The sequence below is a fragment of the Oncorhynchus mykiss genome, chromosome 20, assembly GCF_013265735.2.
Source record: "Oncorhynchus mykiss isolate Arlee chromosome 20, USDA_OmykA_1.1, whole genome shotgun sequence".
NCBI classification, from domain to species: domain Eukaryota; kingdom Metazoa; phylum Chordata; class Actinopteri; order Salmoniformes; family Salmonidae; genus Oncorhynchus; species Oncorhynchus mykiss.
Genome location: NC_048584.1, coordinates 9,375,930 through 9,397,743, shown reverse-complemented (window position 1 = coordinate 9,397,743; position 21,814 = coordinate 9,375,930). Strand labels below are relative to the sequence as shown.

The window sequence follows — 21,814 nt, the reverse complement described above, 5'->3', positions numbered from 1 at the left end:
CTCTTGAGCTGTCTGTATCCACCTGACTGATATGCTTCTCTGAATCTCTGCTAAAATCTGCGTAAAATATTGAAACGATTGTCTTATTCAGTCCATCTAGTAATTGCTTGCTAAGATAATTAGACAAAGCTAGATACTCTCATTTGATTGATAGCCTGAAATGGCTTCTTGGTAGCTAGTTATGAGGTTGGGAACCTATTTAGGCTAGCTAAAGCCAACTCAATAAAACCGTTACTAGTAATACAGAGAAACAACAATATATTTTGTATTTTGTATTTAATTTTTTTATTAAACAGGACAAATCTGAGGGAGCATGTGCTCCCTTATGGGCATGATGCCACAGAGTAGCCAAGCACGGTTTAAGTGTCTTCTTGAAATCTTATCTCCCAGGTAGCATGTGTGTGTAATGTGTATTGCCCTTAGTGACCATATCCCTTTCACTGTGTAACCATACACTTTACGGACACTAAAGAACAAACCCTTCCACCAGTGGTCACCAACCTTTGTTCCTGGAAAGCTACGGTGTGTTCAGCAATTTGCTCTAGTTCCACACAAAACCGGGGGTTGGTGGCCCCGTCGTTCACTGCTGTGTATTGTACTTCACCTGTTTGAGGTGGATGGTGATGGTTTTTAGTCCTGGGTTGCCGTAGTTGATCTCCACTCCAGGCACCTTCTTGTCTTTCTTGTGTTTAACTGAGCGCAGTGACTGCACTTCCACCAATGGGATCATGAATGCCCGCTCCTGAACAACACAGGAAAATTATAATAAAGAATTAACAATAGCAGACATCTATAAAAGCCATAGATCCATATAGTCAGTCAAGATCGATCATTTCACCCATATTTTGGGAAACACGGTGCCTGCATTTCCTATGTTTGGGGTGTCTCTCCCTACATAAATGGTGTTGTTGGGTGTAAATGCGGTACCTGCATATTGGGATGGCAGAACAGCACTCCTTCTTGGTTGACAGCCACCAGGCAGGGCGAGGGGCAGCTGCGATGGCTGACCTTCTGAGCCAGGAAGATATTAGAACCGAACAGAGGCAGGGAGCTCAGGCACTCTGAGGGTAGAGAGAACAAATCAATCAATACATTTCTATTCATACAGCAGTATAGATACTGTATATATAATGCATTATCTAGCAACAAACACATTTATCACAAAATTCTTCCCAGCAAGCAAGGCAAAAAATGTAATTGTGTGCGTGCCTCACCGAGGAAGCGTGTCTTGGCGTCGCGGGGGCTGAGAGAGCGCATGGCGGTTATCTCTCTGAGGGAGATGGTGTGGATCTGCTCCAGGTTGGTGCTGCCCCCTTCCTGTTGGGGGAGGTACCCCTTCAGTTCTAGCCTGACGGGGACAAAAGAGAGCGACTAACTATCAGAAACTATATCACACTTAACATAGGACAGAGAGAACAATCGCTTATGTCCGGTCTGAAAACAACAGTGTGGCTCACAGTGAGAGCTGCTGAGTGAGACACTGGGGCAGGTGCTGCAGAGTGCGGGGGCTAAAGGCTAGCGGTTAGGGTATAGGGGTTAAGGGTAGTACTCACACAGAAGGCTCTTGAGTGAGGCCCTGTGCCAGGTGCTGCAGGACAGCCAGCTCTGCCGTCTGCTGGACGACAGCGGCACCACTGCCTGGCAGCATCAGTTTGCCATCCAGGTAGTCACCCAGGACCTGCACGCAACAGACAGAGAGGGCCAGATGAGGTTCATTCATTACAGGGACAGAAGGGCTGTCACCAGGGCCTGACATAATGCAAAGTGGTTTCAGTGGTTATAACAGAACTCTAGGGGTCATTACTCTGGTACCTGTTGGAAGTGGAACTCCAGGTAGAGGTCGTTGTCGAAGTGAAGTGGGTGTGTCCATATGACGCGGTGGAAGGACAGGACGATGGAGCCGTCGTCCAATAGGAAGTCAAACAGGTACTCATCTGAGTGGAGAGGCCGCACCATCCCATCTGATGTAGGAGAGGAAGAAGAGAGGTAGTGATAAGGAAGGGATGAAAATAGAAGAGAGCCATAGAAAACTAGGATTTCCTTAGTTTTGCTGTCACACAATTAATATAAACTTTTTGTGCATTGTAGGTAAAGTGTTTTGGGGAGTCATTTGGGTTAAAACCTGTTAAGGATATGGCAGACATACGCCCCCTTTGGAGAGATTGGGTACCCCTAGTAAACTGGAAAAAAAATCTGTCAAAAATTGCTAATATATGCAAATAAAAATTATTATTGGATAGAAAACACTCTAAAGATTCTAAAACCGTTGGAATTATGTCTGTAAGTATAGCAGAACTCACAGGGCAGGCATTCTTCCAAACTAGTTTTTGTGGCCATGAAAGTTGGAGCAACTTTGACGTCATGGCCCCCACCCTTCCCAACGAGCTATGATTCTGGGGACACTTTCTTTCTCTTCCGCTAGATGTCCTCTTTCATTAGAGCTTCAAATCGTTCAAATCCCGCGAGAATTGACCCTATGGGAGTGAAATTAGTGCGTGCCACGAGAGAATAAGCTGTGCGTATGGGCGCGAATTGGTCCCAGCCATTCCTTTGTTTCCAGCACTCAAGAGAAGGGCAGACGATGGCCGATTGAATTGAAGTTTGTTTTGCACGTCTAAAACATCATAAAGCTTGCTTCTGCACTTAGTTTGACCTGTTTAGTCGACATATAATGTGTAATTTTGAAGTTTGATGCGCAACTTATCCGGACCAGAGGACGTTTTGGGTGCATTTCAGCTGATGTTATTAGCAGTAGCTAATACAAAGACGCAAGACTTGAAACCAAACGATGTATTGGGTAAGTATGAAGCCTTCCAGAACATTCTGAACGAAGACCATCGAAGGTAAGGGAATATTTATGCTTAAATCTGTGTTTCTGTTGACTCCAACATTACGTGGAAATGTAGCTTGGAACTGAGCGCTGTCTCAGCATATGGGGCGGCAGGGTAGCCTAGTGGTTAGAGCGTTGGACTAGTAACCGGAAGGTTGCGAGTTCAAACCCCCGAGCTGACAAGGTACAAATCTGTCGTTCTGCCCCTGAACAGGCAGTTAACCCACTGTTCCCAGGCCGTCATTGAAAATAAGAATTTGTTCTTAACTGACTTGCCTGGTTAAATAAAGGTAAAATAAATAAAATAAAATATGGAATAGTGTGCGATTTCTGTAACGTTAAAAATAAATCTAACACAGCGGTTGCATAAAGAAGCAGTGTATCTTTCTAACTATATGTAGAACATGTATATTTAGTCAAAGTTTATGATGTCTATTTACGTTATCTTGCCGCGCTACATAGATTTCCTGCGGGCATTTTTGAGTAATTTCTGAAGGTGAACTCACTGTAAATGGACATTTATGGATATAAATGGCATATTATTGAAAAAAAAAAATATGTACTGTGTAATATGTCATATTACTGTCATCTGATGAAGATTTTCAAAAGGTTAGTGAGCGATTTATTTTTTTATCCTGCGTTTGTTGATTGCATGTTTTGGCTATTGAAATGAGCTGTGTCTGGTGGTGGTTTTACATATATATGTGCTATGTTTTCGCCGTAAAACATTTTAGAAATCTGACTTGCTGGCTAGATGAACAAGGTGTTTATCTTTCATTTGAGCTATTGGACTTGTTAATGTGTGGAGGTTAAATATTTGTAAGAATATTTTTGCGTTCCATGCGCCACCGTTTCAGCTGAACGTGGGAGGGTTGATCCCCAATTGGGAACCAGTATCGTAGACAGGTTAATAGATAGAGCATGTCTGTATGTCCACCTACCCTTGTCCCGAATGGCATGGATAGAAAACTCCTTGACTTCTGACGGATCCTGGATGCCCATCTCTGTACACAGCTCTTCCACCACCTCTAGAGCCACCTGGGCACACAGAGTCAATCTGTATCATAATGGTAATTCAAGGGAGGAGGGGAAGAGGAGAAAAGTAAAGGGAAGGAGACTTGACTTACGCTGAAGCTGCGTATTTTACAGATGAACTCCACTCCGCCTGGCAGCTTGATGGGGAACCGACGAGATTGTCTGCCAGCCTGCAGAGAACAGACACACAGCGACAGCTGTACCGTTTATCTTACATAATAACAAGATATCCACACTTATGTGGAATCCCTGCCTTACCAGTATGGCTTCCATCTCTGCGTGAGAGGGGACGTGTCTGCGACCACCGTGGATCAGAGTCCCGAACATGTTCTCCTTACAGTTTTGAGACAGCTCTGAGATAGAGGATAGACACATACATCATTGCATTAGATACAGAAAAGCTCTGGGGTAACAGACACAGACACATGTTTGAAGGGATCTCCTCTGGGGCATCGCCAATGTGTGAGGGGTGCAGGGCTGTACCTTAATAGGGGTGTGTTGGTCTTGGCTGATGTCTCGTAGGTGGCGTGTGACAGTAGGTGTTCAGAGTGTGCGTGTGCGTACCTTGGTAGAGGTGTGTGGGGTCTTGGCTGATGTTTTGTAGATGACATGTGATGTAGGGGTTCAGAGTGCCAGAGCAGGGGAAGAACCCTGCTACCAGGTTCAACAGACGCCAACCCCGGGTACATCTCTCTCTGTATAACGCATGCGCACACAAGTTAGGAATTGACCCTCTGTACACTACTCGCAGGTAAAGGTTCGTACACAATCTGCCAGCTACTCACTTGTGTGTGTTGTTTGTGATCTGTTTGATCACCTGGCAGTAAATCTCATCTCTCAGAAACTCTTTCTCCTTCCCTAACTGAACACACAAACACAATGGGACAGACATGACTCCATGTTTCCATTCAAGCAGCTGGTATCCTCAGTGGGAGTGGGAGGTGAGTGATGGTGTTTGCGTGTGAGCTGTGGGTGTGCAACGGGAGAGGCTCACCATCAAGATATGGCTGACACAGTCTCCCTCAGACGTGTGCCTCCCAAGAGGCTGGTCTCCCATGAACTGCATCACACCTTCAGAGAGCGAAAGAGAAGTGGGAAAGGGGAATATTGAGATGAAAGAGGTGCAATGCACACCTCAATAGTGTGCGTCACAGGAGGTTGATGGCACCTTAATCGGGGAGAATAAGTGGAATGGGATCAAGTACATCAAACAGATGGTTTCCATTCGCTCTGTTCCAGCCATTATTATGAGCCGTCCTCCCCTCAGCAGCCTCCACTGGTGTGCGTGTGCGCGTGTGTGCGTGTGTGTGTGTGTGTGTGTGGACTCACTCAGGAAGGCCTGGACAGCCAGGCCATTGAGCTCAGGATCATTGTACAGGATGAGGGATTCCTGAATGGGAACCTCTGTGTACTGAAGCACCTCTGAGAAGTTTATACCTCCATTAAGCAGACCTTTACCCTCCATTCTGTGATAGAGAGACAAAGGGAGAAAGACGAAGGAGGGGGGATTATGAAAGAGGGAGCGAGATGGAGCGAGGAAGAGAGAGTCCGAGAGAAAGTACATAAGGAGAAAGAGAGGTAAGTATATGTCGTTATGGAAGAGTTATTACACTCAGGAAAATATAGGATTGCATACATCATATAACCTTGTTACCCCTCTCACCTGGTGGCAGTGTCTCTGAAGTATTTCATGGCAAACTCTGTCATCCGGAACGTCTGGGCGTCACTCATCTCACTGCCCTGGACCGATACTTGGACGGAAAGAGCTGACCCCAGCATGGAGCTCCCTCGGCTGGGCTGTGCTGAGCCAGTGTGGGGAGTGGACCTGGGAGCTGGGGGTCTGGTGGCAGCGGGCGGCTTGGAGGCTCTCATGCTCTTCCTCCTCTCGTCGAGGCGGTCAAGGTGGACGTGGTGGTAGTCAGGAGGGGCAGACGGCTGAGTGACGTCGATGGGGAAAAGGCCGGAGCGCCCCCCGATGGAACCGAAACACCAACCTGAGAAGTAAGGAGAGAACAAGATTAGGACTGTCACACACACACACACACACACACACACACACACACACACACACACACACACACACACACACACACACACACACACACAGAGAGCGAGAGAGAGAGAGAGAGAGAGAGAGAGAGAGAGAGAGAGAGAGAGAAAGAGCGGGGAAAGAGAGACAGAGAAAAAGAGAAGGAGAGGTCAAAGGTCAGTGTGATGACCTCACCTGGCTGGAGGCCGTCAATGGGCAGCAGTTTGATGATGTCACCCTTGCGGAAGCTGAGCAGGCTCTTGTCGTCGGTCACAAAGCTCTTGAGGGCAATCATATGATCTGAGCCCTGAGAAGGTTTGACAGGATGTTACACACAACAAAGATACTACCTACACAGTAAGATTTAGTGTACCAGAAAACACATGTGAACAATAATTTCTACGATATAAGATGAGGAAGAGGCGGGTGGTTACATTGATGAGTTCTTGGTGGAACAGGCTGACCATGGCAGTGATCTGTGGAGCCCTGTTGCTCTGCAGCTGCAGCTGCTCTCCCTTTAGACTGAATTCCACGATGTCGGCAGACCGCAGTTCCACCGACAGCAGCTCTGCATAGCTACACAGAGAAAGACACAGCACGCACGGTACACACACCGGGAGAACATATACGGACACGCACGCACGCACGCGCGCGCACACACACACACACACTAGATGTATATTCCCACTCAATAATTCAAAAAGGCTAAAGGTCCTCTAATTCCGGTGTTGTGGATGAAGAATAGGCACACCTGTAGCTCCGTAGCAGGCGCAGGTGTTTGGGGTTTATGCCTGAAGCTCTGGCCACCTTCATCAGTCGAATCCCACGATGAGACACGCCCAACAGCTGGGTGTCCCCGCTGGTACCACCCTACGTCACACACACAGGGGAGATGAGCGTGTGTCTGTCTGTCAGCCTTTCTGTCTGTCAGAGAGAGAGAGAAAGCTAACTCACTTTGACAGGGAAGAGTCGTGTGAAGTAGTTTTCCCAGTTGTCCCTGGCAGCCATCACTATCCTCTTCTTCATAGTGTCGTCCTGAAGCGAGCTGATACTGGTGCCCACGTGGAAACTGGCTGGGGAGAGAGGGGAGGGATGGGAAGAACATGAGGAAAGAGCGGGATGGAGGATGGGAACACTCATTTTTTAACCTGGACTCGCCAACTGACTCACCTGGTAAAAAAAAAAAAAAAAGACAAATAAACTCACCTAGTAGGTCTTTCATTTTTCTCCGATCCTCTCTGGTGATCCTCACACAGGTGTCAGAGTACGTGTCTCTCATGATCTGAAAGGATTTAGAGTAATAGACGGTGTGATATGTGTAAGCCAGTGAAGAAAAATGGCCACTGGGAAATAACCAGTACTGACCTGCTCACAAAGGAGTTTGAGGATGTAGGGGTGGTTGAACCCCTCTCTGGGGTAAAACACCTGAACACAGAGGGAATTATAAGGACTGACTCATAATGCTAAACACACAACACGTGTAGAACAATACAGACGATTCCAACGTTCTCTTCGCCTGCCACTCCAGCTCACCTCCTTGCGTAGGAACAGTTTGCCAGGCATGGCAGAGTTGGAGAAGTAGACGCTGGCGGAGAACCTGTGGAGCTGGGAGCGAACACTCTCCTCCCCAGACAGATCTATGGAGGACAAACAAACAACATGAGTTACTTTACATCTCTGTGGAGGTATTACTGTAGTATATGAGTTATGAACGTGTATCTGAGGCTACGGCTGGACAGGCAGTGTGTACACAGACATGTCTACCTTTACTGTATCTTTCCACCTGCATTTCAGGTAGTTGGACTTACTGAGTGTGGGGGCAGCCTTGGCGGGAGGGTCTGGCAAGCTTTCAAAGATGGCTGGGGGATAAGGAGGGGTGGACTTGGGTGGAGCAGGCGGAAGGTTCTTGGAACGACCCTGCGTGCCAAAGAGGTCGGCCAGGGAGCGCTGTTTCTGCTTCATGCTGTTGGAGATTGAGCGAGGCCCTCTGGTGGAGGGAGGAGAGGATTGCCACGCTGGGTGAGGCTGTCTCTGACGGGGGGGCTCCCTCTGGATCGGGGGAGGAGGGGCCCACTTTCTCTGGAGGGGATGAGAGGAGAGAGGAAGCGAGAGAAGTGTAGGACTAGAGCCTTTAATTATGAATGAACCCATCATTAAGTGATTGCCAAGACTGTTCTTCTGTGTGCAATATTCCTAGTCTGTCCGCCAAATCAATATTTCTAGTTTGCGTTCCTGGCCCTTTGTTAACCCCAGCCAAACTCTAACCTGCTGTTCTACAGGGCCTTTATTCATGAGGATCGCCAAGGCCTCCTCTTTAGGATCATTCTTCTTCACAAACGACCGGGCTGGAACCCTGGAGAGGAGCAAGACAGAGGAAGTTGATGGTATATGGTACATAGAGGAAGTTGATGGTATATGGTACATAGATGGTACAAGACCCAATAGAGAGAAATTAGATGGATCCACTGTCCCACTAACCTGACGGGCTCGAAGGGTCTGGGGTCACTGGCGGGGCGGTTCTGGTATTGTTTGATGATGTCACGGATGCTGGTGGTGGGCGGGGGCGGGGAGGCAGGGGGGCTGGGGGTGTATGGGTCTCTGGCAGGAGGAGAGGGGGGAGGTTGCAAAGTCCTGGGGGCTGGGGGTGGAGAGGGGGTGCGGGGCCGGGTCTGTTTGGGGGGGCTGCTGGGAGCTGGGCGAGGCTTTAACGGTTTGGCTGCTGGCTTGGGCTGAGAACCTGACAGAGTGAATGACAGCACAGGCAGATGGGTCTTAAACAAGACAAGACTCTCAACATCAGCTTCTCAGATGCTGATTAGGTATCTGGAAGGTTTATTCATCTCTACTCACCAATCTTCTGGAAAAACTCTCTCTTCACCTTGAAAGACTCACGCTGGTCTGGACTGGCAAAGTCCACATCCCTCTCCGGCTGGAAAATCAGATGTACACATAAAACATGATACAGGTAAGTTAGCGTTTCACTGTTAGTCTACACCTGTTGTTTACGAAGCATGTGACAAATACACATTTGAGTCTGTTTGCAAGTTAATGTTGTTTAATGGGTTTCTTTTGTAATTAAATGACACATTTTTGGCTAAGTACATAAAGGACACTAATCAAGCAGAGCAGCAAATAAACAATACTGTCACACCCCTCCCTCCCTCACACCTCAGGTATATGGTGCTGTGGCTGTGTTTTCATCTGGCTGGGTGTGCGTAGCGGTGGTGGGGTGGGGGGATTTGTGTGGAGTGGGGGTGGGGGTGGGGGTGGGGGTGATGGGGCGCGGGGGGGTGTGGCGGTTCGGTTAGCCTGGCGTCTCTGCTCCTGTCTCTGCTGCTGCTGCTCCTGTCTCTGCTGCTGCTGTCTTTGCTGCTGCTGTCTCTGCTGCTGATCCTGAGCCTGCTGCTGGGACATGGTCATGGCTTGCATTGTCATCTGCTGGGCCTAGAAGGGGAGAGTGAGAGGAGAGAGAGAGAGAGAGAGAGAAGAGAGAGAGAAGAGAGAGAAGAGAGAGAAAGAGAGAGAAGAGAGAGAGAAGAGAGAGAAGAGAGAGAAAGAGAGAGAAGAGAGAGAAAGAGAGAGAAGAGAGAGAAGAGAGAGAAGAGAAGAGAGAGAAGAGAGAGAAGAGAGAGAGAAGAGAGAGAAGAGAGAGAGAGAGAAGAGAGAGAGAGAGAGAGAGAGAGAGAGCGAGAGAAAGAGAGAGAGAGAAGAGAGAGGAGAGAGAAGAGAGAGAGAGAGAGAGAGAGAGAGAGAGAGAGCGAGAGAAAGAGAGAGAGAGGAGAGAAGAGAGAGAGAAGAGAGAGAAGAGAGAGAGAAGAGAGAGAGAGAAAGAGAGAAAGAGAGAAAGAGGGATGGAGAGAGAGGATGGGCAGTCACTAGGTGGTCATGTTAGAACAGAAGCGGCAATATCATAAGAACTGTTGAACAAGGAAAGGGTTACGGTGGGTTTCTTTTCCCTGGCACGTGGGTTCCCAGTTTCCCCCCAGTGTCTCCCAGTCCTTACCATGAGCAGGGCCTGTTGGTTGATGAAAGCCTGCTGCTGTGCTGCCATCTGCTGGGAGTCCACGGCTGGTGCAGCTGGCTGGGGCATCATCATGGTTGGCATCATAGGCATGGGGGCCGGTGGCATCATACTTGGCATCATCTGAGCCCCGTAGCCTTGCATGGCAGGGTTCATCGGCATTCCTGGGAGACCAAAAAAATATGGGACATTTTGGAATTGTAGGAAGAAAAGTGGGGAAATAGTGCACGATAGAGAAAAATAAATGACTTGACCATAGTTGAGGAAAAATATTTAAAAGCATGATTAGAATGTTTGTGTTATTATATTGTTCCCCTCACTCACCCATAGAATAACCTGGCATTGTCATTGGGACACCTGCAACACAGGTATTGTATTTAACATTAAAATGAAAACCCATTGCCCCAATAACGAGAGAAACGGAGAGATGAGGGAGACAGAGCAAGCGAGAGACACAGTACCTGCTCCATACATCCCTCCTCCTCCTCTCATCCTCCTGTTCAAAATGGCCATACGCTCCCTGTCCTAAACACACACACACACACACACACACACACACACACACACACACACACACACACACACACACACACACACACACACAACAGCAGAACGTTTTGTTACGCAATCTACACGTCACATACAGTAATACGATCCACAAAACTGTAGTTACCTAATCCCCAGCCTTGCCTTGTAACCAAGACAAAGGAACAGAAGACACAATCCAACCAGTAACAGATAATCACAGGTAAATACACAGTTACAGAGCACATCCTATTAGATATAACATTGAATGGTGCTGACCCCTGGTCCCTGGTCCAGCACTGGGTCAAAGAGGTCATCCAGATAAGCATCCATCTGACGACCACGAGAACCCTCTGACGGCTGGTAGTCTCTGCCATCCCAGTGGGCCTCCTGCTGGGGGAGACCAGGGGCCTGCATGGAGGGGGCCGGGGGGATGAACCCATCTAGATCTGTTATCATCCTAATGGCGAGAAAGAGGGAGGGTGAAGTTGGGGTCCTGTGGGTGGATGGGTGGGTGGGTGGGTGGGTGGGTGAGGGGTGGGTGGGTGGGTGTGTGTGTGTATGTGTGTGTGTGTGTGTGTGTGTGTGTGTGTGTGTGTGTGTGTGTGTGTGTGTGTGTGTGTGTGTGTGTGTGTGTGTGTGTACAATGTGTACGTGCATCTCTGTGTGTGTGCCCGCCGGCCTCACCGGTTTCCCTCGTTGTTGAACAGGTAGTCAGTGGGTGTGTGTGCGGTCCCCAGTGTAGTATCAGTCTCTCCTCCAGCCAACAGGTCCATGACAAAGTCACATCCAGGCAGGTCAGACCAGCCCTCATCAGCCAGCAGAGACACAGACCAGCCCCGAGGAGCCTCACCTAACCCTCTGAAGTGGAGCAGCCACGAGGCCAGCTGCTCTCCTGTGGTCCAGGACTCTACCTCAGCTGTAATCTTCTCCTCTGGAAGAGAGAGAAAGCGAGGGAATAAAACGGACATCCCTGGTGCTGCAAACAGCAACCACTCCGGCCAGGTGAAATATCATGATAACACCGAGCAAATGGAACCACAATATCAGAAAGGCAACGTGACAAGCATGACACAGAGATGACTTATACACCCCTTTCTCTCACCGCTGAAGGTGTGTACGTCCAGAACCATCTTTCCTCTCCTCTGATTGGCTGTCCACTCAAGCTGGGAGGGGGGGTGGAGGCGGGAGGTGGGGGAGGGTAGGTGGAGGGAGGTGAGGAGTTTGTGCTGGCACAGAGAACGATATTCACCTGGACCCTTGTCAGACACATACCTGTCCACAAGTGAGACAGAGAAACACAGACTTACATACCTGCACATGTCAGACAAAACCAACTAACCACATATGGTCGACAAAGAGAGGACATATTTTTATGGTAGCTAAAACTAAAAAGTTTTTAAAAAATAATCTCAATTCCTACACAACACACTTTTTCAATAATGACAAAAAAATACATATTTAAAACTGATTTTGCCCACTAAGCTACGTACTTGAGCAAGGATTTGTCAAGGGCTGGGGAAGGGGTGAAGGCACTGAGGCAGCAGGCTAGTAACAACCAGCCCCGTAGGGACCCCTCCTCTGACTCCCTGCCCCAGGTGGTGTAAGCTATCTGGGCTAGGATCTCATCCCTCAGGGGGGGTCTGGTAAGGCCCTGCTCCACGATGTAGTTTCCCAACAGCTGCTCCTGCCAGCCACTCAGATCACTGTCCCCTGCAAAGCGCAGGATCTGGAGAGAGACACAAGGGTTAAAGAGATGAGATATTGTGTGTGCGTTTGTGTGTGTGTGTGTGTGTGGAACTGACCAGTTTGTAGATCTCCAGAGCTATGCAAGCGTCTTCAGGCTCCAGATAGGTCAGAGGTCGCTGGAGGGAGTAGCCCTGCGGCTGACACCAGCCATCCTTCAGCGTAGTGTTGGCATATCGTGAGAAGGGGTAACTGTCTATATCGAGGGGCAGGGTGAGGGTGTGTCCTGCTTTCACCTGTGGAGGCGCCACCTCTGTTACCCCAGAGCCATGCTGCCGCCCTGGTGCAAGGACACATAACTACAGTCACACACAGAGAAAAGACCCCAGAGAACAATGGCAGTCCTGGGTCCAATCCAGCAACAGCCCACCCTTTACCTGCCACTGCTGTGTTTACACATCAAAATATGAGCATTATTATCGACATCATTTTTGTTGATGTTGCCAATACCAGATGCCCTCAACCTATCTCCACCAATCCCAGCGCTGCTCACACTCACCTGCTGCGCTGCGTAGTCTGGCCGACAGCTCAGCTGGGATCTCCAACATTCCCACATCCTGGAAAAGGCAGGGAATTATCAGGAAGGAATACGTTATTGGACCAGAGGCTCCTTTTAAACATATGGCTTTGATTTCTATATCTACTAATACCTTTTAATTGGAAGTGTAGTGACCTCTTACCATTCCTGTGGAGGTGTGATCTTCAGTCTCAGTGGTGGGTTTCACTGTGCTCCTCTCGTTCCTCTCTTGTTCCTGAGAGCAAACACACAGGTTCGACTGAGTTCAGCCCTGAGCTATCTGCATCTCATCTTATCTGAACTCGTTTTCATACCATCAGGACATGCAGAGCACTGATGTGGAGTGAGGACCCCTCCTTTCAATAACACAAGAAACAAACAGACTACACATGATCACAGACCTGTTAAACCTTTACACAAACAGGAATCTGAAGTTCATTTAATCCCATTCAATTAAATCCAGCCTTTCTCAAGTATTGAATAAACCTTCCACTGTTTCTCTAAAAGTGTTTCTCCTGTACCTGTGCTCAGGTGTTGTTGTCCTACCTGCTCAGGCCAGGTATGTCGAGGTCTGTCAGGTTAACAGACCGAGAGAGAGAAAGTCCAGTCCTATTCTTAGAAAAACAGCCTGTTATATATCCCAGCTGCCTTCGCTCCGCCCATAACACAGGCCACACGGATACCAGAGTCCAGAATGCACACCGTAATCTAATGGTTTACAGCCTGAGCTTCATACAGCTAAAGGTGCTTCCTCATGTCACTGCACTGTAAGTGTATCATAGTGTATACTTGCAATATGAATGTATGTATGTACAGTTGAAGTCGGAAGTTTATATACACCTCAGCCAAATACATTTAAACTCAGTTTTTCACAATTCCTGACATTTTATCCTAGTAAACATTCCCTGTCTTAGGCCAGTTAGGATCACCACTTTATTTTAAGAATGTGAAATGTCAGAATAATAGCAGAGACTGATTTATTTCAGCTTTTATTTCTTTCATCACATTCCCAGTGGGTCAGAAGTTTACAGACTCTCAATTAGTATTTGGTAGCGTTGCCTTTAAAATTGTTTAACTTGGGTCAAACATTTCAGGTAGCCTTCCACAAGCTTCCCTCAATAGAAATTTTGGCCCATTTCTCCTGACAGAGCTGGTGTAACTGAGTCAGGTTTGTAGGCCTCCTTGCTGGCACACGCTTTTTCATTTCTGCTCACAAATTTCTATATTATTGAGTTCAGGGCTTAGTGATGGCCACTCCAAAACCTTGACTTGTATGTCCTACTTTGGAAGTATGCTTGAGGTCATTGTCCATTTGGAAGACCCATTTACGACCAAGCTTTAACTTCCTGACTGATGTCTTGAGATGTTGCTTCAATATATCCACATAATTTACCTCCTCATTATGCCATCTATTTTGTGAAGTGCACCAGTCCCTCCTGCAGCAAAGCACCCCCACAGCATGATGCTGCCACCCCCATGTTTCACGGTTGGGATGGTGTTCTTCGGCTTGTAAGCCTCCCCCTTTTTCCTCCAAACATAACGATGGTCATTATGGCCAAACGGTTCTATTTTTGTTTTATCAGACCAGAGGACATTTCTCCAAAAACTACAATCTTTGTCCCCATGTGCAGTTGCAAACCGTAGTCTGGCCTTTTTATGGCAGTTTTGAAGCAGTGGCTTCTTCCTTGCTGAGCGGCCTTTCAGGTTATGTTGATATAAGTCTCGTTTTACTGTGGATATAGATACTTTTGTACCTGTTTTCTCCAGCATCTTCACAAGGTCCTTTGCTGTTGTCCTGGGATTGATTTGCACTTTTCGCACCCAAGTATGTTCATCTCTAGGAGACAGAACTCATCTCCTTCCTGAGCGGTATGACGGCTGTGTGTCCCATGGTGTTTATACTTGCGTAGTATTGTTTGTACAGATGAACGTGGTAACTTCCGGAGTTTGGAAATTGCTCCCAAGGACGAACCAGACTTGTGGAGGTCTACAATTTTTTTCTGATGTCTTGGCTGATTTCTTTTGATTTCCCCATGATGTCAAGCGAGAGGCAAAGAGGCACTGAGTTTGAAGGTAGGCCTTGAAATACATCCACAGGTACACCTCCAATTGATTCAAATGCTGTCAATTAGCCTATCAGAAGCTTCTAAAGCCACGAATTTTCCAAGCTGTTCAAAGGCCCAGTCAACTTAGTGTATGTAAACTTCTGACCCACTGGAATTGTGGTACACTGAATTATGAGTGAAATAATCTGTCTGTAAACAATTGTTGGAAAAATGACTTGTGTCATGCACAAAGTAGATGACCGACTAACCGACTTGCCAAAACTATAGTTTGTTAACAAGAAATTTGTGGAGTGGTTGAAAAAATGAGTTTTAATGACTCCAACCTAAGTGTATGTAAACTTCCGACTTCAACTGTAGATTATCTGAAGTGTATTGATGGGTGTGGGTGGGTTAGACAGCACACACCCACACAGAATGTAATTGCCTGGTTAAGAGATTTGCTAATGTGATTGCTGGGTGGTAGATTACGAAACATGTCAGCTATGTCTGTGTTGATGACTGATTTAAAGCGATAGTGTACTACAATAGCTGTATCTTAATCCTTGATTACTTTGCTCCAATACACAATTTTTGGTAATGCGGGGGGTAATGTCTATTCATCCACTCGACAAAGTTCAAATGGCACATAGTTTATGAGCTGATACACAAAACAACACCGGATTCAAAACTTAAAAGTTTTCAGAAATGGCTAAAGAATTGCAACATTTACCTGGAGCCAACTCTGCAAATAGCACTGCTGGGTGATTTGAAAAGTCATCATCAATCAATAATATAATAATACTTTTAGCAGATATATTTATCTTTAATTTACATTCTGGAGAAACTATGAGAATAGAAAGGTTCAGAACTTTTGGTGAAACATCACAGCACAGTTGAAAAAAATATGGCAAATAGAAATCCAAAACTGGATGGTGTTAAGAGACGGGAGGGGTTGTGTGAAGCTGAAGGAAGGGACTAAAAACAACAAGATAACGCATGTAAAATATACTGGGTCCGTAAAATGTATATACTATAGGTTCTGAAATTCTCTGAAACAGCTCAGTTAAGAATATATGGTAAATGGAAATAAAAACGTATGGTCTTCAGAGATGGGAGGGGTTGAGGGTAGCTGAAAGATGGGAGGGGTTGAGGGTAGCTGAAAGATGGGAGGGGTTGAGGGTAGCTGAAAGATGGGAGGGGTTGAGGGTAGCTGAAAGATGGGAGGGGTTGAGGGTAGCTGAAAGATGGGAGGGGTTGAGGGTAGCTGAAAGATGGGAGGGGTTGAGGGTAGCTGAAAGATGGGAGGGGTTGAGGGTAGCTGAAAGATGGGAGGGGTTGAGGGTAGCTGAAAGATGGGATTAAACAAACTAAAATATATAACTATTGTAAAATAAATGTACAGTTCCAGTCAAGTTTGGACACACCTACTCATTCAAGGGTTTTTCTTTATCTTCACTCATTTCTACATTGTAGAATAATAGTGAAGACGTCAAAACTATGAAATAACACATATGGAATCATGTAGTAACCAAAAAAGTGTTAAACAGGAGAAAAAGCCTTGATTACAGCTTTGCACACTCTTGGCATTCTCTCATCCAGCTTCACCTGGAATGCTTTATGTGAGTTCCCACATATGCTGAGCATTGACTGACCTTCATGTCTTAAAGTAATGGACTGTTGTTTCTCTTTGCTTATTTGAGCTGTTCTTGCCATAATATGGACTTGGTCTTTTACCAAATAGGGCTATCTTCTGTATACCACCCCTACCTTGTCATAACAGAACTGATTGGCTCAAAAACATTAAGAAAAGGAATTCCACAATTCAACAAGGCACACCTTTTAAATGAAATGCATTCCAGGTGACTACCTCATGAAGCAGGTTGAGAGAATGCCAAGAGTGTGCAAAGCTGTCATCAAGTCAAAGGTTGGCTACTTTGAAGAATCTCAAATATATAATATATTTCGATTTGTTGAACCCTTTCTTAGTTACTACATGATTCCATATGTTATTTCATAGTTTTGATGTCTTTACTATTATTCTACAACGTAGAAAATAGTAAAAATAAATAAGAACCGTGGAGTAGTTGTGTCCAAACTTTTGACTGGTTCTGTATATATTTACAAAAAGCATATATGGGGATTGGAAAAGATGCAGACAATTACATTGATGAAGCTAAACATGACTTATTAAACAATATACAGGTATTAAGTAACGGGTGATAAGTGCAGACAAATAGCCTCTCTATCTCTCACCTGGCAAGAGCGTCCGTAGTCCAATTTCCATAAAACAATAACACCCAATGAAAGAAATTCAATGAACAGCACACAATAAGGAAACTAAAATAAGAATTTGGATTAAAATTTAAACCAAGGCAGTAAGTATGTGCCGACACCTGCTCGTTGAACATCTCAAAAGGTTTTTTTAACCTTTATTTAACTAGGCAAGTCAGTTAAGAACAAATTCTTATTTTCAATGACGGCCTAGTGGGTTAACTGCCTTGTTCAGGGGCAGAACGACAGATTTGTACCTGGTCAGCTCGGGGATTTGAACTTGCAACCTTTCGGTTACTAGTCCAACGCTCCAGCCACGCTGGCTACGCTGCCACCCCAGAGGAGTTGGTCCCCTCTTCGCTTCTATAACAGCTTCCACTCTTCTGGGAAGGCTTTCAGCTAGATGTTACTGTGGGGACTTTCTTCCATTCAGCCACAAGAGCATTAGTGAGGTTGGGCACTGATGTTGGGTGATTAGGCCTGGCTCACAGTCTGCATTCCAATTCACCCCAAAGATGTTTGATGGGGTTGAGGTCAGGGCTCTGTGCAGGCCAGTCAAGTTCTTCAACACCGATCTCGACAAACCATTTCTGCATGGACCTCGCTTTATGCACGGGGGCATTGTCACACTGAAACATGGGGGCCTTCCCCAAACTGTTGCCACAAGTTGGAAGCACAGAATTGTCTAGTATGTCATTGTATGCTGTAGAGTTAAGATTTCCCTTCACTGAAACTACGAGGCCTAGCCCAAACCATGAAAAACAGCCCCAGACCATTATTCCTCCTCCACCAAACTTCACAGTTGGCACTATACATTTGGGCAGGTAGCGTTCTCCTGGCATCCGCCAAACCCAGATTTGTCTGTCGGACTGCCAGATGGTGAAGCGTGATTCATCACTCCAGAGAACGCATTTCCACTGCTCCAATGGTGGCGAGCTTTACACCACTGGGCATGGTGTCTTAGGCTTGTGTGCAGTTCTTGTACTGACCTTGCTTCTAGAGGTAGTTTGGAACTCAGTAGAGAGTGTTGCAACCAAGGACAGACCATTTTTACGTGCTACACGCTTCAGCACTCGGCGTGCTGCTACTTCGCGGCTGTGCTGTTGTTGCTCCTGGATGTTTCCACTTCACAATAACAGCACTTATAGTTGACCGGGGCAGCTCTAGCAGGGCAGAAATGTGACTGACTTGTTGGAAAGGTGGCATTCTACGACAGTGCCACATTGAAAGTCAATGAGCTCTTCAAAAAAAAAAAAAAAAAGAGGCCTTGCTACTGCCAATGTTTGTCTATGGAGACTGCATGGCGGTGTGCTCAATTTTTTTTTTTTACAACTGTCAGTAATCGGGTGTTGCATCCATGGTAACATAGCAAAACCTATAAACCTATTATCAACAGTATACCCTTCCATCTCGCCTTCACCCTCTCTCTCTCAATTTCCCTAACAAATCCCCCCTTCTCATTCAGTCTTCATTCGACAAAATAATAAATAAAGCATTGAGCATAAGAAAACTAAAATCAAACTATAAAAAAAACACATGATAATGAATTATAAATAGTAGAGCCTACCTGTCAACAATCCTGAGGTGTAAGAGTTACTCCAGAGTGAGACAGACCGACAGGCAGAAGGAGAGATGCTACAGCCTATTATTGCAGTAATAGGGGTTGAAGTCCGAAAACAATAGGAGTATGTGGCTAGAGGTGTGTGTGTGTCTGTGTGTAACAGGAAACAGAGAGAGAACGGGCGTGGTAAGTGTAGGTCAATTGGAGGAGGAGGAGAGGGCTGAAATATTTACATGGGTGACCACACCCTACTTCCATCCCATTGCCTGGCAGTGACGCATTGAGGGCACAGCAGGCTACCTGGTGACACATTCACTTCAATTCACTCATGCCTTTCATCCCAAAGATCAGTTCTAGGATCAAAAGTACACAATTCCTGTAACTACATGGGTAAAGTCACCCGTTTTTGCCAGGTAAGTTACTGAGTGGACAACTTAGTCAAGTAATATTCTTTGAAAACAGAAGTGATCCACACCCATACATGTATTAACAAGTAGATATAAAATCAGTCCCAACTTCGTAACATCCTAGTATAGTAGCCGTGGAAACTAGAACACTCCTTGTAGAATTTATAAGGGTCTCTCCTCACAGGAAGTGACTGTATCGTAACCTACGGATCGGAACTATGGATGCCTCGGCCCTCCCCAAACACAAAGATATGGATTTCCAGTTTCCAGATAACAGTTACTATGTCAACACAATGAGAAATACTTGAACTTATTCCAAAACTAAAGTTCTCACACAGTCAACTCCTCAGAGTCCAAAGTCTACTGAATCCGAAAAGGAACCAGGGCTATTTATTTAACCATGGAATATAAACATGAGTAACAAACACCAACAGATAGTACCAAAGCAACAGTCGTACTGTTTGCAAAACTTTACCAAGGCAACAATATAGCACAGTTAAACGTAAAAACAGCCAGGCTCCCACGCTGGTCCAAGGCCATAGGATTAAACTACAGTAGTAGACTATGTAAGGTTTTATATTATGGTACAACAACAGTATCAAGATGCATTCAATGAGGATTCAGGCAAAACATGGAAGGTAATGAGGGAGAGAGGGAAGGGGGAAACGACTTCAGGGAGGGAGAGAGGGAAGGGGGAATCGACTTCAGGGAGGGAGAGAGGGAAGGGTGAAACGACTTAAGGGAGGGAGAGAGGGAAGGGGGAATCGACTTCAGGGAGGGAGAGAGGGAAGGGTGAAACGACTTCAGGGAGGGAGAGAGGGAAGGGGAAACGACTTCAGGGCGGGAGAGAGGGAAGGGGGAAACGACTTCAGGGTGGGAGAGAGGGAAGGGGGAAACGACTTCAGGGCGGGAGAGAGGGAAGGGGGAAACGACTTCAGGGTGGGAGAGAGGGAAGGGGGAAACAACTTCAGGGCGGAGAGAGGGAAGGGGGAAACGACTTCAGGGAGGGAGAGAGGGAAGGGGGAAACGACTTCAGGGCGGGAGAGAGGGAAGGGGGAAACGACTTCAGGGCGGGAGAGAGAGAAGGGGGAAACGACTTCAGGGTGGGAGAGAGGGAAGGGGGAAACGACTTCAGGGCGGGAGAGAGGGAAGGGGGAAACGACTTCAGGGAGGGAGAGAGGGAAGGGGGAAACGACTTCAGGGCGGGAGAGAGGGAAGGGGGAATCGACTTCAGGGCGGGAGAGAGGGAAGGGGGAAACGACTTCAGGGCGGGAGAGAGGGAAGGGGGAAACGACTTCAGGGCGGGAGAGAGGGAAGGGGGAAACGACTTCGGGGCGGGAGAGAGGGAAGCGGGAAACGACTTCAGGGCGGGAGAGGGGGAAGGGGGAAACGACTTCAGGGCGGGAGAGGGGGAAGGGGGAAACGACTTATGGGCGGGAGAGAGGGAAAGGGGAAAAACATTCCTCCTTTACACCTGTGATAGGGTTTCTTTACCATTGGTGTTGTGCAACAAAATGGACTGAGTCAGGAATTTATAGCACTATCTATAAAGGCTGTAAACATAATATGGTTGCCAAGTAACATGTTAATTGACTCATTTATAGATAGGCTGATTATTTTCTCTGTGTGTGTGTGCGTGCGTGCGTGTGTGTGCGTGCACATGTATCTTACCCTCCACTGTCGTCTCTTGATTGTGTTCCTGGTGATCATCATTGCAGCCCAGAACTGAGTGAAGGACAGTCTCAGACGCTTGTAATACTGCCTGTACACAGACGGGGAGCCAGTCAGTCACTTTCAGGTGGACACACTAACTGCAATCTCAATCTCAAGACTTTTCGTTTTTCTTCTGTCTCCTCCCTTGTTACACATCTCTCTCTCATCTCTCCATACCTGGCCTGATGTCCTCGTATGTGGCTCTGGATGACAATGGCCTTCTGCTTGAAGAACCTAAAGTTGCGCCTGCAGATGAACCCTCTGATGTTCCTCTGGATGGTAACCGCAGCCCAGGTCTGAGTGCTGTTCCACTTGTCCTCCACACGCTGGTACAGCACCTCCTTCAGAAACACCTGCACGCACGTCACACATTAAATACTGTATTTGAATCCACCAATCCAATTTACATTCAAAAAGGATCCAAACTTTTCAAGCGGCACTCAAGTGTACAGAAAGCAACTCCTTCTCCAAACAGCTAGGCTGCCCACGAAAGCTGAAACAGAGCAGTATCTAGCCAATTGCTTTGCCCTAGTTTTTGGCAGGCCCACAATCTGGATGCCACACACTGCAAGCCTCTGTAGTGACCGAGACGGCCAAATATCAGCGCCAGCAACTTGCACCTCCACCCGAGGCTGTCCAAACGTGCCACGAGGGGCTGGTAATTAAGAAGCTTGTCAGCAAAGGCCTGCTCCATGTAGTCGTCAAATGAGCAGCCAACTTCCAAAATGAGCGCTTCCCCTCACAACAAACATCTGCCGTATTTGGCACACAGGAAAACACATCAGCATTAAACCAGGTTCCTCTTACACAATCAATCAATCTATCAAATGTATTTATAAAGCCCTTCTTTTTTTTTATCAGATGATGTCACAAAGCGCTGTACAGAAACCCAGCCTAAAACCCCAAACTGCAAGCAATGCAGAAGCACGGTGGCCAGGAAAAACTCCCTAGAAAGGCCAGAACCTAGGAAGAAACAGGCTCTGAGGGGTGGCCAGTCTTCTTCTGGCTGTGCCAAATTGAGATTATAACAGAACATGGCCAAGATGTTCAAACGTTCATAGATGACCAGCAGGGTCAACAATGTTTATGGATATGTGCTATTGGTGAGACAACC

The 21,814-nt window shown here is 46.8% G+C and overlaps 1 protein-coding gene across 1 annotated transcript in view; it reads right to left on the bottom strand.

Annotated features, from left to right (window-relative positions):
- The window catches only part of LOC110498735 (unconventional myosin-XV), a 35,334-nt gene that overhangs the window by 1,072 nt on the left and 12,448 nt on the right, over nucleotides 1-21,814 (bottom strand). Inside the window, exons 21-57 of the mRNA XM_036956461.1 lie at nucleotides 20,878-21,053; nucleotides 20,659-20,749; nucleotides 12,867-12,938; nucleotides 12,686-12,743; nucleotides 12,246-12,466; nucleotides 11,934-12,169; nucleotides 11,546-11,715; nucleotides 11,128-11,374; nucleotides 10,720-10,900; nucleotides 10,377-10,440; nucleotides 10,240-10,272; nucleotides 9,898-10,079; nucleotides 9,063-9,338; nucleotides 8,745-8,823; nucleotides 8,373-8,631; nucleotides 8,160-8,247; nucleotides 7,703-7,973; nucleotides 7,428-7,531; nucleotides 7,260-7,319; nucleotides 7,101-7,176; nucleotides 6,849-6,967; nucleotides 6,646-6,764; nucleotides 6,329-6,470; nucleotides 6,090-6,201; nucleotides 5,529-5,859; nucleotides 5,195-5,331; nucleotides 4,860-4,936; nucleotides 4,651-4,727; nucleotides 4,430-4,560; nucleotides 4,124-4,218; nucleotides 3,958-4,035; nucleotides 3,772-3,868; nucleotides 1,813-1,961; nucleotides 1,554-1,678; nucleotides 1,215-1,348; nucleotides 928-1,061; nucleotides 605-742 (exon numbers count right to left, since the gene is read on the bottom strand). Of these exons, the coding sequence (XP_036812356.1) occupies nucleotides 605-742; nucleotides 928-1,061; nucleotides 1,215-1,348; nucleotides 1,554-1,678; nucleotides 1,813-1,961; nucleotides 3,772-3,868; nucleotides 3,958-4,035; nucleotides 4,124-4,218; nucleotides 4,430-4,560; nucleotides 4,651-4,727; nucleotides 4,860-4,936; nucleotides 5,195-5,331; nucleotides 5,529-5,859; nucleotides 6,090-6,201; nucleotides 6,329-6,470; nucleotides 6,646-6,764; nucleotides 6,849-6,967; nucleotides 7,101-7,176; nucleotides 7,260-7,319; nucleotides 7,428-7,531; nucleotides 7,703-7,973; nucleotides 8,160-8,247; nucleotides 8,373-8,631; nucleotides 8,745-8,823; nucleotides 9,063-9,338; nucleotides 9,898-10,079; nucleotides 10,240-10,272; nucleotides 10,377-10,440; nucleotides 10,720-10,900; nucleotides 11,128-11,374; nucleotides 11,546-11,715; nucleotides 11,934-12,169; nucleotides 12,246-12,466; nucleotides 12,686-12,743; nucleotides 12,867-12,938; nucleotides 20,659-20,749; nucleotides 20,878-21,053 (5,139 nt within the window). The remainder of the gene's footprint in view (nucleotides 1-604; nucleotides 743-927; nucleotides 1,062-1,214; nucleotides 1,349-1,553; nucleotides 1,679-1,812; nucleotides 1,962-3,771; nucleotides 3,869-3,957; nucleotides 4,036-4,123; nucleotides 4,219-4,429; nucleotides 4,561-4,650; nucleotides 4,728-4,859; nucleotides 4,937-5,194; nucleotides 5,332-5,528; nucleotides 5,860-6,089; nucleotides 6,202-6,328; nucleotides 6,471-6,645; nucleotides 6,765-6,848; nucleotides 6,968-7,100; nucleotides 7,177-7,259; nucleotides 7,320-7,427; nucleotides 7,532-7,702; nucleotides 7,974-8,159; nucleotides 8,248-8,372; nucleotides 8,632-8,744; nucleotides 8,824-9,062; nucleotides 9,339-9,897; nucleotides 10,080-10,239; nucleotides 10,273-10,376; nucleotides 10,441-10,719; nucleotides 10,901-11,127; nucleotides 11,375-11,545; nucleotides 11,716-11,933; nucleotides 12,170-12,245; nucleotides 12,467-12,685; nucleotides 12,744-12,866; nucleotides 12,939-20,658; nucleotides 20,750-20,877; nucleotides 21,054-21,814) is intronic.